The sequence below is a fragment of the Euprymna scolopes genome, chromosome 36 (assembly GCF_053919585.1).
Source record: "Euprymna scolopes isolate OS-2025 chromosome 36, ASM5391958v1, whole genome shotgun sequence".
Classification (NCBI taxonomy): Eukaryota; Metazoa; Mollusca; class Cephalopoda; order Sepiida; family Sepiolidae; genus Euprymna; species Euprymna scolopes.
In genome coordinates, this window is record NC_136517.1 from 83216520 (window position 1) to 83231096 (window position 14577).

Consider the following 14577-nt stretch of genomic DNA (forward strand, 5'->3'; position numbering starts at 1 on the left):
TGATAAAGGGAGGTAATTAGTTTCTTATTAATTAATATTTGCAATGATTTTTTTTTTTTTTTTTTTTTTTTTTTTTTTTGGTGACACCGGACGTACGGACAAATAAATTAATAGTTAGATTGTTTTATTTCAGAAGTTGATTTGAACTACTTATTTTAAATTTAAATTATTTGAAAAAGAATCTGATTTATCTGATATTCTCTCTTGGAAATTGATCAGTGGTAAATCAATATATCAATTCTTTGAAGATGTATATGTTGAACATAGATAAATTGTGTAATATTATGGCCTCGGTATTTATAAAAAGGATTAGGGGTGGGAAAGGATGCGATAGAGGTCACAACAAAGCATACATGAAATAAATGAACAACGTTGGAAGTATGTAGATTCTGACTCCATATAATTAAAGACAGATGAATATTGAAGGTTGAGAACTGCTGCTAATTCTCATCATGTTCCCACAATATACAGCTTTATTTAAATCTACTTAATACCACTAAAAACTTCTATCATTTTCACTTATGAACAAAAACTCAACCCTGAAGACCTGGTGCTCCCAGATCAGACTGTGTGAAGATACTGGCTATCTGACTTAAATTGCATCAAGCAATAATGTTGTTGATTTTTTTTCTTTTCCCTTTATAAGACTCAATTATGGTCTACAAAATAAAATTAAAAAATTTCCTATAATAAAAAAAAGTAAACCAAACATTGTGATTAAATATTTAATGATATAAAGAAGTTGAAGCATAAAAATCTTTTTCCAAAATTATTGTATTCGACATTAAATGATTCTATGAAAAAAGTTGATATGCCATAAAATAAAATAACCAAAATTAACCCTGAACACTTACTTCATGTGAGTTTTTGGAAAAGGTTTTAAATTGCCTAAAAATTGAGTCCAAAATCTTTTTTCTCCTAATGTAACACAAAATTAAAAGTTGTCTCTTACAATGTAATTTTATTATTTGTATTGAACTATGTAGCACAATATTACTTTCCAAGTATTTATTAAGTTATCTCATTTGGATCAGTTCTATGTTTAAAATACACTGGATATTATTTTCATATAATATTAATAAACTCATATTTGCTGCATTTTATTGGTTTTTCTGTCCAAAATCAAATCTTTTGCATTATCCTGAAAAATATAAACTTTATCGGAGCATATTTGTTGATTAAATATATTTCTTGTTACATGGAATTTCCACGGATCCTGCTAATCTAAATTATTTGAAAAAGAATTTGTAATTTATCTGATATTCTTTACTAATTTAGAATTTAATAAATGGAAAATCAATTCTTTGTATATCTATTGTTTTTTTTTTTTTTTTTTTTTTTTTTTACATAGGCATCACCACTTATCAAGGCCAAGAGGCCACTCAAGGATAAGGGTTAAAGAGTGTACAGTAGACATTGGACAATATAGTAATCATTAGTAATGAAAATTTGGTAAATTTGATAACTTATATAGAACGGCTCATCAAGAACTTATTTACGTTAGACTTGAACACAACCATATTGTAGTCAGCCGGAAAGCAGGAAAACGGAAGACAATTCCACAGGCGTGCAGTTCTAAGAAAGAAGCTTTGTTCATGGAATCTACGTTTAGGTTTAGGCACAGATAAAGAGTGGGGGGAATTATTGATAGTGTGTACAGCTAGACGAGTGTTTCTTGTGAAAGTTTGACGAGGGGGGGACCATAGATTGAAGCTCAGTTGAACACTTTCCATGAAAATAACGATACATCAGAGACAAACTCGCAACATCTCTTCTGTGAGATAGAGGTTGCAAGGAAGAGAAAAGGACATCTCCTACGAGGCTACGAAGTCTATTTTGAACTCTATCAAGGCAGGGCAAGTCCTTTCTAGCAGCTCCTGCCCAGATGTGGCAACAATATTCCATCCTTGGACGTACCTGGCTCTTATATAGATAGAGAATAGCATCAGCAGTGAGATATTTACAGGATCGATAGAAAGATCCCACCATTTTTCCAGCGGCCTTGGCAACAGATTTGATGTACGTGTTCCATTTAAGATCAGGAGTAAAGGTCAAGCCCAGAAGCTTGTCAAAACTTGAGGCCTCCTGAAGACGAGAACCATTCATTTCAATTGATGCCAGATGTTGATCAGAATGTTGATGATGTAAAAAGAGAAGCTTGGTTTTAGATGCATTAAAAGTAACCAGCCACTCCTTTCCCCATTGTACTACGTGCTCAAGATCAGAGGAGAGAGAATTGAAGAGAACTTGGTCGTTTACTGTCTTAGATGTGGTACCATAAATGGTAGTGTCGTCAGCAAAAATGTCTACGAATGATGTAAGGATGTGATTTGGAAGATAATTAATGTAGATCAGGAAGAGTTGGGCCCAGGATGGACCCCTGAGGGACACCGGCATTAATACTGTGAGCTTCTGATTTTTGCCCCTCAACTACTACTCTTATGAACCTATCAGAAATAAATGATTTAATAATTGAGAAGACATTTTCAGTTATACCATAGCTAGAGATCTTATGAAGTAAACTTTTATGCCATACCCTATCAAAGGCCTTAGATATGTCAAGAGCAATTGCCCTAGAAATGTGGCCTCCGTCAAGAGATTTGCTAATCCTATGAGATATAACTGTAAGCACATCTGCTGTAGATCTAGCAGAACGGAAACCATTATTATTATATATTATTGTATATCATTACCAGTGTTTGAAAATTGATAAATTGTGTCAAATATATATCTAATACCACAAAAGAAATTTTTTTTCCCCTTTTAATGTTGACCAACAAATTGTACTATTTTATTTAACATATTATTTCATCTGTTTCATTCAGCGCCGTGAGCTTCCTCCGATTTGCACTCACAACGTTGTTGATGATGGAGCAGATCAGGTTTTAAATGCCATTCGTCGCTGTAAATTGTTTAATCATAAAGATGACAGAGTAAAGGTAGCGTATTACATCTTTCTTATTCAAATTAGTCAATTGGTACACTTTTTTTAAATTATTATATAATTTTCTTATTTTAAATTTTACAACCTTTTTATTTAAATATATAATTTTTTTATATTGTTAATTTTTCCATAATTCTTATTCAAACTAGTATTCGTATACCCTTTTTTGCTCAAGTATGTTGATTTTTTTTTTTTACACCCTTTTTTGCTCAAGTATGTTGATTTTTTTTTACACCCTTTTTTGCTAAAGTATGTTGATTTTTTTTTACACCCTTTTTTGCTCAAGTATGTTGATTTTTTTTACACATTTTTTTTGCTCAAGTATGTTGATTTTTTTTACACCCTTTTTTGCTCAAGTATGTTGATTTTTTTTTTACACCCTTTTTTGCTCAAGTATGTTGATTTTTTTTTACACCCTTTTTTGCTAAAGTATGTTGATTTTTTTTTTTACACCCTTTTTTGCTCAAGTATGTTGATTTTTTTTACACATTTTTTTTGCTCAAGTATGTTGATTTTTTTTACACCCTTTTTTGCTAAAGTATGTTGATTTTTTTTTACACCCTTTTTTGCTCAAGTATGTTGATTTTTTTTACACCCTTTTTTGCTCAAGTATGTTGATTTTTTTTACACCCTTTTTTGCTCAAGTATGTTGATTTTTTTTACACCCTTTTTTGCTCAAGTATGTTGGGTTTTTTTTTACACCCTTTTTTGCTCAAGTATGTTGATTTTTTTTTACACCCTTTTTTGCTCAAGTATGTTGATTTTTTTTTTTACGCCCTTTTTTGCTCAAGTATGTTGATTTTTTTTTTACACCCTTTTTTGCTCAAGTATGTTGATTTTTTTTTACACCCTTTTTTGCTCAAGTATGTTGATTTTTTTTACACATTTTTTTTGCTCAAGTATGTTGATTTTTTTTACACATTTTTTTTGCTCAAGTATGTTGATTTTTTTTACACCCTTTTTTGCTCAAGTATGTTGATTTTTTTTTTTACACCCTTTTTTGCTCAAGTATGTTGATTTTTTTTACACCCTTTTTTGCTAAAGTATGTTGATTTTTTTTTTACACCCTTTTTTGCTCAAGTATGTTGATTTTTTTTACACATTTTTTTTGCTCAAGTATGTTGATTTTTTTTACACCCTTTTTTGCTCAAGTATGTTGATTTTTTTTTACACCCTTTTTTGCTCAAGTATGTTGATTTTTTTTACACCCTTTTTTGCTCAAGTATGTTGATTTTTTTTACACCCTTTTTTGCTCAAGTATGTTGATTTTTTTTACACCCTTTTTTGCTCAAGTATGTTGATTTTTTTTTACACCCTTTTTTGCTCAAGTATGTTGGGTTTTTTTTTACACCCTTTTTTGCTCAAGTATGTTGATTTTTTTTTTTTTACGCCCTTTTTTGCTCAAGTATGTTGATTTTTTTTTTACACCCTTTTTTGCTCAAGTATGTTGATTTTTTTTTTACACATTTTTTTGCTCAAGTATGTTGATTTTTTTTTTACACATTTTTTTTGCTCAAGTATGTTGATTTTTTTTTACACATTTTTTTTGCTCAAGTATGTTGATTTTTTTTACACATTTTTTTTGCTCAAGTATGTTGATTTTTTTTACACATTTTTTTGCTAAAGTATGTTGATTTTTTTTTACACCCTTTTTTGCTCAAGTATGTTGATTTTTTTTTACACCCTTTTTTGCTCAAGTATGTTGATTTTTTTTTTACACCCTTTTTTGCTCAAGTATGTTGATTTTTTTTTTTTTTTTTACACCCTTTTTTGCTCAAGTATGTTGATTTTTTTTTACGCCCTTTTTTGCTCAAGTATGTTGATTTTTTTTTACACCCTTTTTTGCTCAAGTATGTTGATTTTTTTTACACATTTTTTTTGCTCAAGTATGTTGATTTTTTTTACACATTTTTTTGCTAAAGTATGTTGATTTTTTTTTTACACCCTTTTTTGCTCAAGTATGTTATTTTTTTTTACACCCTTTTTTGCTCAAGTATGTTGATTTTTTTTTTTACACCCTTTTTTGCTCAAGTATGTTGATTTTTTTTTTTTTTTTTTTTTACACCCTTTTTTGCTCAAGTATGTTGATTTTTTTTTTTACGCCCTTTTTTGCTCAAGTATGTTGATTTTTTTTTACACCCTTTTTTGCTCAAGTATGTTGATTTTTTTTACACATTTTTTTTGCTCAAGTATGTTGATTTTTTTTTACACATTTTTTTGCTAAAGTATGTTGATTTTTTTTTACACATTTTTTTTGCTCAAGTATGTTGATTTTTTTTTTTACGCCCTTTTTTGCTCAAGTATGTTGATTTTTTTACACCTTTTTTTGCTCAAGTATGTTGATTTTTTTTACACATTTTTTTTGCTCAAGTATGTTGATTTTTTTTTACACATTTTTTTTGCTCAAGTATGTTTTTTTTTTTACACCTTTTTTGCTCAAGTATGTTGATTTTTTTTTACACATTTTTTTTGCTCAAGTATGTTGATTTTTTTTACACATTTTTTTTTTTCTCAAGTATGTTGATTTTTTTTACATTTTTTTTGCTCAAGTATGTTGATTTTTTTTACACATTTTTTTTGCTCAAGTATGTTGATTTTTTTTGCTCAAGTATGTTGATTTTTTTTACACATTTTTTTTGCTCAAGTATGTTGATTTTTTTTACACATTTTTTTTGCTCAAGTATGTTGATTTTTTTTACACATTTTTTTTGCTCAAGTATGTTGATTTTTTTTTACACCCTTTTTTGCTCAAGTATGTTTTTTTTTTACACCCTTTTTTGCTCAAGTATGTTTTTTTACACCCTTTTTTGCTCAAGTATGTTGATTTTTTTTTTACACCCTTTTTTGCTCAAGTATGTTGATTTTTTTTTTACACCCTTTTTTGCTCAAGTATGTTGATTTTTTTTTTACACCCTTTTTTACTCAAGTATATTGATTTTTTTTTTTTACACCCTTGTTTACTCCAGTATTTTTTTTTACACCCTTTTTTGCTCAAGTATTTTTTTTTACACCCTCTTTTGCTCAAGTACGTCGATTTTTTTTTTTTTTTTTTTTTTTTTTTTTTTTTTTTTTTACACTAATTTTTCCTCAAGTACATTGATTTTTACACTTTTATTCAACTAGTTCAGTTGTTACAGTAAAGGTAAAATGTTAAATTTTATTTAAAGGTTATTTTTACATCATTGCTTTTAAACATTTTGCAGGAGCCAAGAAAAGGGCTCCGTTTTATATTCAGCTAGAAAGGAGTGTGAACAACTCTATTTAAAGCTTAAGAGACTTTTCTCGACCATCAAGCCTTTTGATAGCTTTATAAAAGTAGTTGTGGATGGACAGAAGTCTGAAGCTCATAATATCAAAGCTGATATACTTCAGATTCATTCTTAGCCCAACTCTCTTCCTGATTTTCATCAATGATCTCTTAAATCACATTCTAAGATCATTCATCGACATATACACAGATGACACTATCATCTATGGCAATATTTCAGAGACCAGCAAAAACCAAAATCTTTCTAATACTCTCTCCTCCGACCTTGAGCATGTCATACAATGAAGAAAAAGATGGCTGATTACTTTTAATGCATCCAAAACCAAGTTTTCTTTTCACCACCAATGTTCTGATCCACACTTGGCTCCAATTTATATGAATGGCTCTTGTCTTGAGAAAGCACCCTGTTTTGACAAGCTTCTGTGCTTGACTTTCATTCCTGACCTGAAATGGAAGACTTGCATCAAATCTGTTGCCAAGGTTGCTGGAAAAATGGTCAGATCATTAAGCACTTTAAAGGGATCTCACTTTCAGACAATCATCTACCTGTATAAGAGCCGAATATATTTTAGAGTATGGTTGCCACATCTGGAGAGGTGTGACTCTGAGCATTCTTTCCTGCCTTGATAAAGTGCAAAATTGACTTCATAATCTAGTGGGTGATGCGCTTTTCTCCTCCTTACTTCCTCTTTCTCACAGAAGAGATGTTACAAGTCTTTGTTCTATTGTTATTTTCATATTAGATGCTCTGAGCTTCAATCTGTGGTCTCTAACCCTTCCGTAAAACGTTCACAACAAAAACTTGTCTAGCTACAACCACTATCAACAATTCTTAATTTCTTTCTATCTATGTTTAAAAATAAACGATAACAGACTATTACTGTAGAAAGCCTACGAAGTAACTTTTATGGATTTAAACTTTTTTTGTATTTCTAATGAGTATTTTTTTTTTATTGCTTGATGGATAGACTAAATGTTTGTTTTGTTTTTGTTTTACTAACAATTTATTTTTATACAGAATTTTCTCATATTAGTTTTGTTTTTCAATATTTTTTTTTTTCAGCTAATCTTTCACCCTGAATTTTTAAACTCGACTAATCCATTATTACATCTTTCTTATTCAAACTAGTCAATTGATACATCTTTTTTATTTAAATATATAAATTTTTAATATTGTTAATTTTTCCATAATTCTTATTCAAATTCGTCAATTGATACATCTTTTTTATTTAAATATATAAATTTTTAATATTGTTAATTTTTCTATAATTCTTATTCAAATTCGTCAATTGGTACATCTTTTTTATTTAAATCTATAAATTTTTAATATTGTTAATTTTTCCATAATTCTTATTCAAATTCGTCAATTGATACATCTTTTTTATTTAAATATATAAATTTTTAATATTGTTAATTTTTCCATAATCCTTATTCAAACTAGTCAATTGATACATCTTTTTTATTTAAATATATAAATTTTTAATATTGTTAATTTTTCTACAATTCTTATTCAAATTCGTCAATTGATACATCTTTTTTATTTAAATATATAAATTTTTAATATTGTTAATTTTTCCATAATCCTTATTAAAATTCGTCAATTGATACATCTTTTTTATTTAAATATATAAATTTTTAATATTGTTAATTTTTCCATAATTCTTATTCAAATTCGTCAATTGATACATCTTTTTTATTTAAATATATAAATTTTTAATATTGTTAATTTTTCCATAATTCTTATTCAAATTCGTCAATTGATACATCTTTTTTATTTAAATATATAAATTTTTAATATTGTTAATTTTTCCATAATTCTTATTCAAATTCGTCAATTGATACATCTTTTTTATTTAAATATATAAATTTTTAATATTGTTAATTTTTCCATAATTCTTATTCAAATTCGTCAATTGATACATCTTTTTTATTTAAATATATAAATTTTTAATATTGTTAATTTTTCCATAATTCTTATTCAAACTAGTCAATTGGTACATCTTTTTTATTTAAATATATAAATTTTTAATATTGTTAATTTTTCCATAATTCTTATTCAAATTCGTCAATTGATACATCTTTTTTATTTAAATATATAAATTTTTAATATTGTTAATTTTTCCATAATTCTTATTCAAATTCGTCAATTGATACATCTTTTTTATTTAAATATATAAATTTTTAATATTGTTAATTTATCCATAATCCTTATTCAAACTAGTCAATTGGTACATCTTTTTTATTTAAATATATAAATTTTTAATATTGTTAATTTTTCTATAATTCTTATTCAAATTCGTCAATTGATACATCTTTTTTATTTAAATATATAAATTTTTAATATTGTTAATTTTTCCATAATCCTTATTAAAATTCGTCAATTGATACATCTTTTTTATTTAAATATATAAATTTTTAATATTGTTAATTTTTCCATAATCCTTATTCAAACTAGTCAATTGATACATCTTTTTTATTTAAATATATAAATTTTTAATATTGTTAATTCTTCCATAATTCTTATTCAAATTCGTCAATTGATACATCTTTTTTATTTAAATATATAAATTTTTAATATTGTTAATTTTTCCATAATCCTTATTCAAATTCGTCAATTGGTACATCTTTTTTATTTAAATATATAAATTTTTAATATTGTTAATTTTTCCATAATTCTTATTCAAATTCGTCAATTGGTACATCTTTTTTATTTAAATATATAAATTTTTAATATTGTTAATTTTTCTATAATTCTTATTCAAATTCGTCAATTGATACATCTTTTTTATTTAAATATATAAATTTTTAATATTGTTAATTTTTCCATAATTCTTATTCAAATTCGTCAATTGGTACATCTTTTTTATTTAAATATATAAATTTTTAATATTGTTAATTTTTCTATAATTCTTATTCAAATTCGTCAATTGATACATCTTTTTTATTTAAATATATAAATTTTTAATATTGTTAATTTTTCCATAATCCTTATTCAAATTCGTCAATTGGTACATCTTTTTTATTTAAATATATAAATTTTTAATATTGTTAATTTTTCCATAATTCTTCAAACAAGTCAATTGGTACATCTTTTTTATTTAAATATATAAATTTTTAATATTGTTAATTTTTCCATAATTCTTATTCAAACTAGTCAATTGGTACATCTGTTTTATTTAAATATATAAATTTTTAATATTGTTAATTTTTCCATAATTCTTCAAACAAGTCAATTGATACATCTTTTTTATTTAAATATATAAATTTTTAATATTGTTAATTTTTCCATAATCCTTATTCAAACTAGTCAATTGGTACATCTGTTTTATTTAAATATATAAATTTTTAATATTGTTAATTTTTCCATAATTCTTATTCAAATTCGTCAATTGATACATCTTTTTTATTTAAATATATAAATTTTTAATATTGTTAATTTTTCCATAATTCTTATTCAAATTCGTCAATTGATACATCTTTTTTATTTAAATATATAAATTTTTAATATTGTTAATTTTTCCATAATTCTTCAAACAAGTCAATTGATACATCTTTTTTATTTAAATATATAAATTTTTAATATTGTTAATTTTTCCATAATCCTTATTCAAACTAGTCAATTGGTACATCTGTTTTATTTAAATATATAAATTTTTAATATTGTTAATTTTTCCATAATTCTTATTCAAATTCGTCAATTGATACATCTTTTTTATTTAAATATATAAATTTTTAATATTGTTAATTTTTCCATAATTCTTATTCAAATTCGTCAATTGATACATCTTTTTTATTTAAATATATAAATTTTTAATATTGTTAATTTTTCCATAATTCTTCAAACAAGTCAATTGATACATCTTTTTTATTTAAATATATAAATTTTTAATAGTGTTAATTTTTCTATAATTCTTATTCAAATTCGTCAATTGATACATCTTTTTTATTTAAATATATAAATTTTTAATATTGTTAATTTTTCCATAATCCTTATTCAAACTAGTCAATTGGTACATCTTTTTTATTTAAATATATAAATTTTTAATATTGTTAATTTTTCAATAATTCTTATTCAAATTCGTCAATTGGTACATCTTTTTTATTTAAATATATAAATTTTTAATATTGTTAATTTTTTCCATAATTCTTATTCAAATTTGTCAATTGGTACATCTTTTTTATTTAAATATATAAATTTTTAATATTGTTAATTTTTCCATAATTCTTATTCAAATTCATCAATTGATAAATCTTTTTTATTCAAATATATAAATTTTTAATATTGTTAATTTTTCTATAATTCTTATTCAAATTCGTCAATTGATACATCTTTTTTATTTAAATATATAAATTTTTAATATTGTTAATTTTTCCATAATTCTTATTCAAATTCGTCAATTGATACATCTTTTTTATTTAAATATATAAATTTTTAATATTGTTAATTTTTCCATAATTCTTCAAACAAGTCAATTGGTACATCTTTTTTATTTAAATATATAAATTTTTAATATTGTTAATTTTTCCATAATTCTTATTCAAATTCGTCAATTGGTACATCTTTTTTATTTAAATATATAAATTTTTAATATTGTTAATTTTTCCATAATTCTTCAAACAAGTCAATTGGTACATCTTTTTTATTTAAATATATAAATTTTTAATATTGTTAATTTTTCTATAATTCTTATTCAAATTCGTCAATTGATACATCTTTTTTATTTAAATATATAAATTTTTAATATTGTTAATTTTTCCATAATTCTTATTCAAACTAGTCAATTGGTACATCTTTTTTATTTAAATATATAAATTTTTAATATTGTTAATTTTTCTATAATTCTTATTCAAATTCGTCAATTGATACATCTTTTTTATTTAAATATATAAATTTTTAATATTGTTAATTTTTCCATAATCCTTATTAAAATTCGTCAATTGATACATCTTTTTTATTTAAATATATAAATTTTTAATATTGTTAATTTTTCCATAATCCTTATTCAAACTAGTCAATTGATACATCTTTTTTATTTAAATATATAAATTTTTAATATTGTTAATTTTTCCATAATTCTTATTCAAATTCGTCAATTGATACATCTTTTTTATTTAAATATATAAATTTTTAATATTGTTAATTTTTCCATAATTCTTATTCAAATTCGTCAATTGATACATCTTTTTTATTTAAATATATAAATTTTTAATATTGTTAATTTTTCCATAATTCTTATTCAAATTCGTCAATTGATACATCTTTTTTATTTAAATATATAAATTTTTAATATTGTTAATTTTTCCATAATTCTTATTCAAATTCGTCAATTGGTACATCTTTTTTATTTAAATATATAAATTTTTAATATTGTTAATTTTTCCATAATCCTTATTCAAATTCGTCAATTGATACATCTTTTTTATTTAAATATATAAATTTTTAATATTGTTAATTTTTCCATAATCCTTATTCAAATTCGTCAATTGGTACATCTTTTTTATTTAAATATATAAATTTTTAATATTGTTAATTTTTCCATAATTCTTATTCAAATTCGTCAATTGGTACATCTTTTTTATTTAAATATATAAATTTTTAATATTGTTAATTTTTCTATAATTCTTATTCAAATTCGTCAATTGATACATCTTTTTTATTTAAATATATAAATTTTTAATATTGTTAATTTTTCCATAATTCTTATTCAAATTCGTCAATTGGTACATCTTTTTTATTTAAATATATAAATTTTTAATATTGTTAATTTTTCCATAATTCTTATTCAAATTCGTCAATTGGTACATCTTTTTTATTTAAATATATAAATTTTTAATATTGTTAATTTTTCCATAATCCTTATTCAAATTCGTCAATTGATACATCTTTTTTATTTAAATATATAAATTTTTAATATTGTTAATTTTTCTATAATTCTTATTCAAATTCGTCAATTGATACATCTTTTTTATTTAAATATATAAATTTTTAATATTGTTAATTTTTCCATAATTCTTATTCAAATTCGTCAATTGATACATCTTTTTTATTTAAATATATAAATTTTTAATATTGTTAATTTTTCCATAATTCTTCAAACAAGTCAATTGGTACATCTTTTTTATTTAAATATATAAATTTTTAATATTGTTAATTTTTCCATAATTCTTATTCAAATTCGTCAATTGGTACATCTTTTTTATTTAAATATATAAATTTTTAATATTGTTAATTTTTCCATAATTCTTCAAACAAGTCAATTGGTACATCTTTTTTATTTAAATATATAAATTTTTAATATTGTTAATTTTTCTATAATTCTTATTCAAATTCGTCAATTGATACATCTTTTTTATTTAAATATATAAATTTTTAATATTGTTAATTTTTCCATAATTCTTATTCAAACTAGTCAATTGGTACATCTTTTTTATTTAAATATATAAATTTTTAATATTGTTAATTTTTCTATAATTCTTTTTCAAATTCGTCAATTGATACATCTTTTTTATTTAAATATATAAATTTTTAATATTGTTAATTTTTCCATAATCCTTATTAAAATTCGTCAATTGATACATCTTTTTTATTTAAATATATAAATTTTTAATATTGTTAATTTTTCCATAATCCTTATTCAAACTAGTCAATTGATACATCTTTTTTATTTAAATATATAAATTTTTAATATTGTTAATTTTTCCATAATTCTTATTCAAATTCATCAATTGATAAATCTTTTTTATTCAAATATATAAATTTTTAATATTGTTAATTTTTCTATAATTCTTATTCAAATTCGTCAATTGATACATCTTTTTTATTTAAATATATAAATTTTTAATATTGTTAATTTTTCCATAATTCTTATTCAAATTCGTCAATTGATACATCTTTTTTATTTAAATATATAAATTTTTAATATTGTTAATTTTTCCATAATTCTTCAAACAAGTCAATTGGTACATCTTTTTTATTTAAATATATAAATTTTTAATATTGTTAATTTTTCCATAATTCTTATTCAAATTCGTCAATTGGTACATCTTTTTTATTTAAATATATAAATTTTTAATATTGTTAATTTTTCCATAATTCTTCAAACAAGTCAATTGGTACATCTTTTTTATTTAAATATATAAATTTTTAATATTGTTAATTTTTCTATAATTCTTATTCAAATTCGTCAATTGATACATCTTTTTTATTTAAATATATAAATTTTTAATATTGTTAATTTTTCCATAATTCTTATTCAAACTAGTCAATTGGTACATCTTTTTTATTTAAATATATAAATTTTTAATATTGTTAATTTTTCTATAATTCTTATTCAAATTCGTCAATTGATACATCTTTTTTATTTAAATATATAAATTTTTAATATTGTTAATTTTTCCATAATCCTTATTAAAATTCGTCAATTGATACATCTTTTTTATTTAAATATATAAATTTTTAATATTGTTAATTTTTCCATAATCCTTATTCAAACTAGTCAATTGATACATCTTTTTTATTTAAATATATAAATTTTTAATATTGTTAATTTTTCCATAATTCTTATTCAAATTCGTCAATTGATACATCTTTTTTATTTAAATATATAAATTTTTAATATTGTTAATTTTTCCATAATTCTTATTCAAATTCGTCAATTGATACATCTTTTTTATTTAAATATATAAATTTTTAATATTGTTAATTTTTCCATAATTCTTATTCAAATTCGTCAATTGGTACATCTTTTTTATTTAAATATATAAATTTTTAATATTGTTAATTTTTCCATAATCCTTATTCAAATTCGTCAATTGATACATCTTTTTTATTTAAATATATAAATTTTTAATATTGTTAATTTTTCTATAATTCTTATTCAAATTCGTCAATTGATACATCTTTTTTATTTAAATATATAAATTTTTAATATTGTTAATTTTTCCATAATTCTTATTCAAATTCGTCAATTGATACATCTTTTTTATTTAAATATATAAATTTTTAATATTGTTAATTTTTCCATAATTCTTATTCAAATTCGTCAATTGATACATCTTTTTTATTTAAATATATAAATTTTTAATATTGTTAATTTTTCCATAATTCTTATTCAAATTCGTCAATTGGTACATCTTTTTTATTTAAATATATAAATTTTTAATATTGTTAATTTTTCCATAATCCTTATTCAAATTCGTCAATTGATACATCTTTTTTATTTAAATATATAAATTTTTAATATTGTTAATTTTTCCATAATCCTTATTCAAATTCGTCAATTGGTACATCTTTTTTATTTAAATATATAAATTTTTAATATTGTTAATTTTTCCATAATTCTTATTCAAATTCGTCAATTGGTAC

General features: G+C 22.2%; 1 protein-coding gene across 1 annotated transcript in view; it reads left to right on the forward strand.

Annotated features, from left to right (window-relative positions):
* The window catches only part of LOC145260641 (glycogen [starch] synthase-like), a 141435-nt gene that overhangs the window by 54855 nt on the left and 72003 nt on the right, over positions 1-14577 (forward strand). The window contains exon 10 of the mRNA XM_080118968.1: positions 2826-2939. Within this exon, the coding sequence (XP_079975094.1) occupies positions 2826-2939 (114 nt within the window). The remainder of the gene's footprint in view (positions 1-2825; positions 2940-14577) is intronic.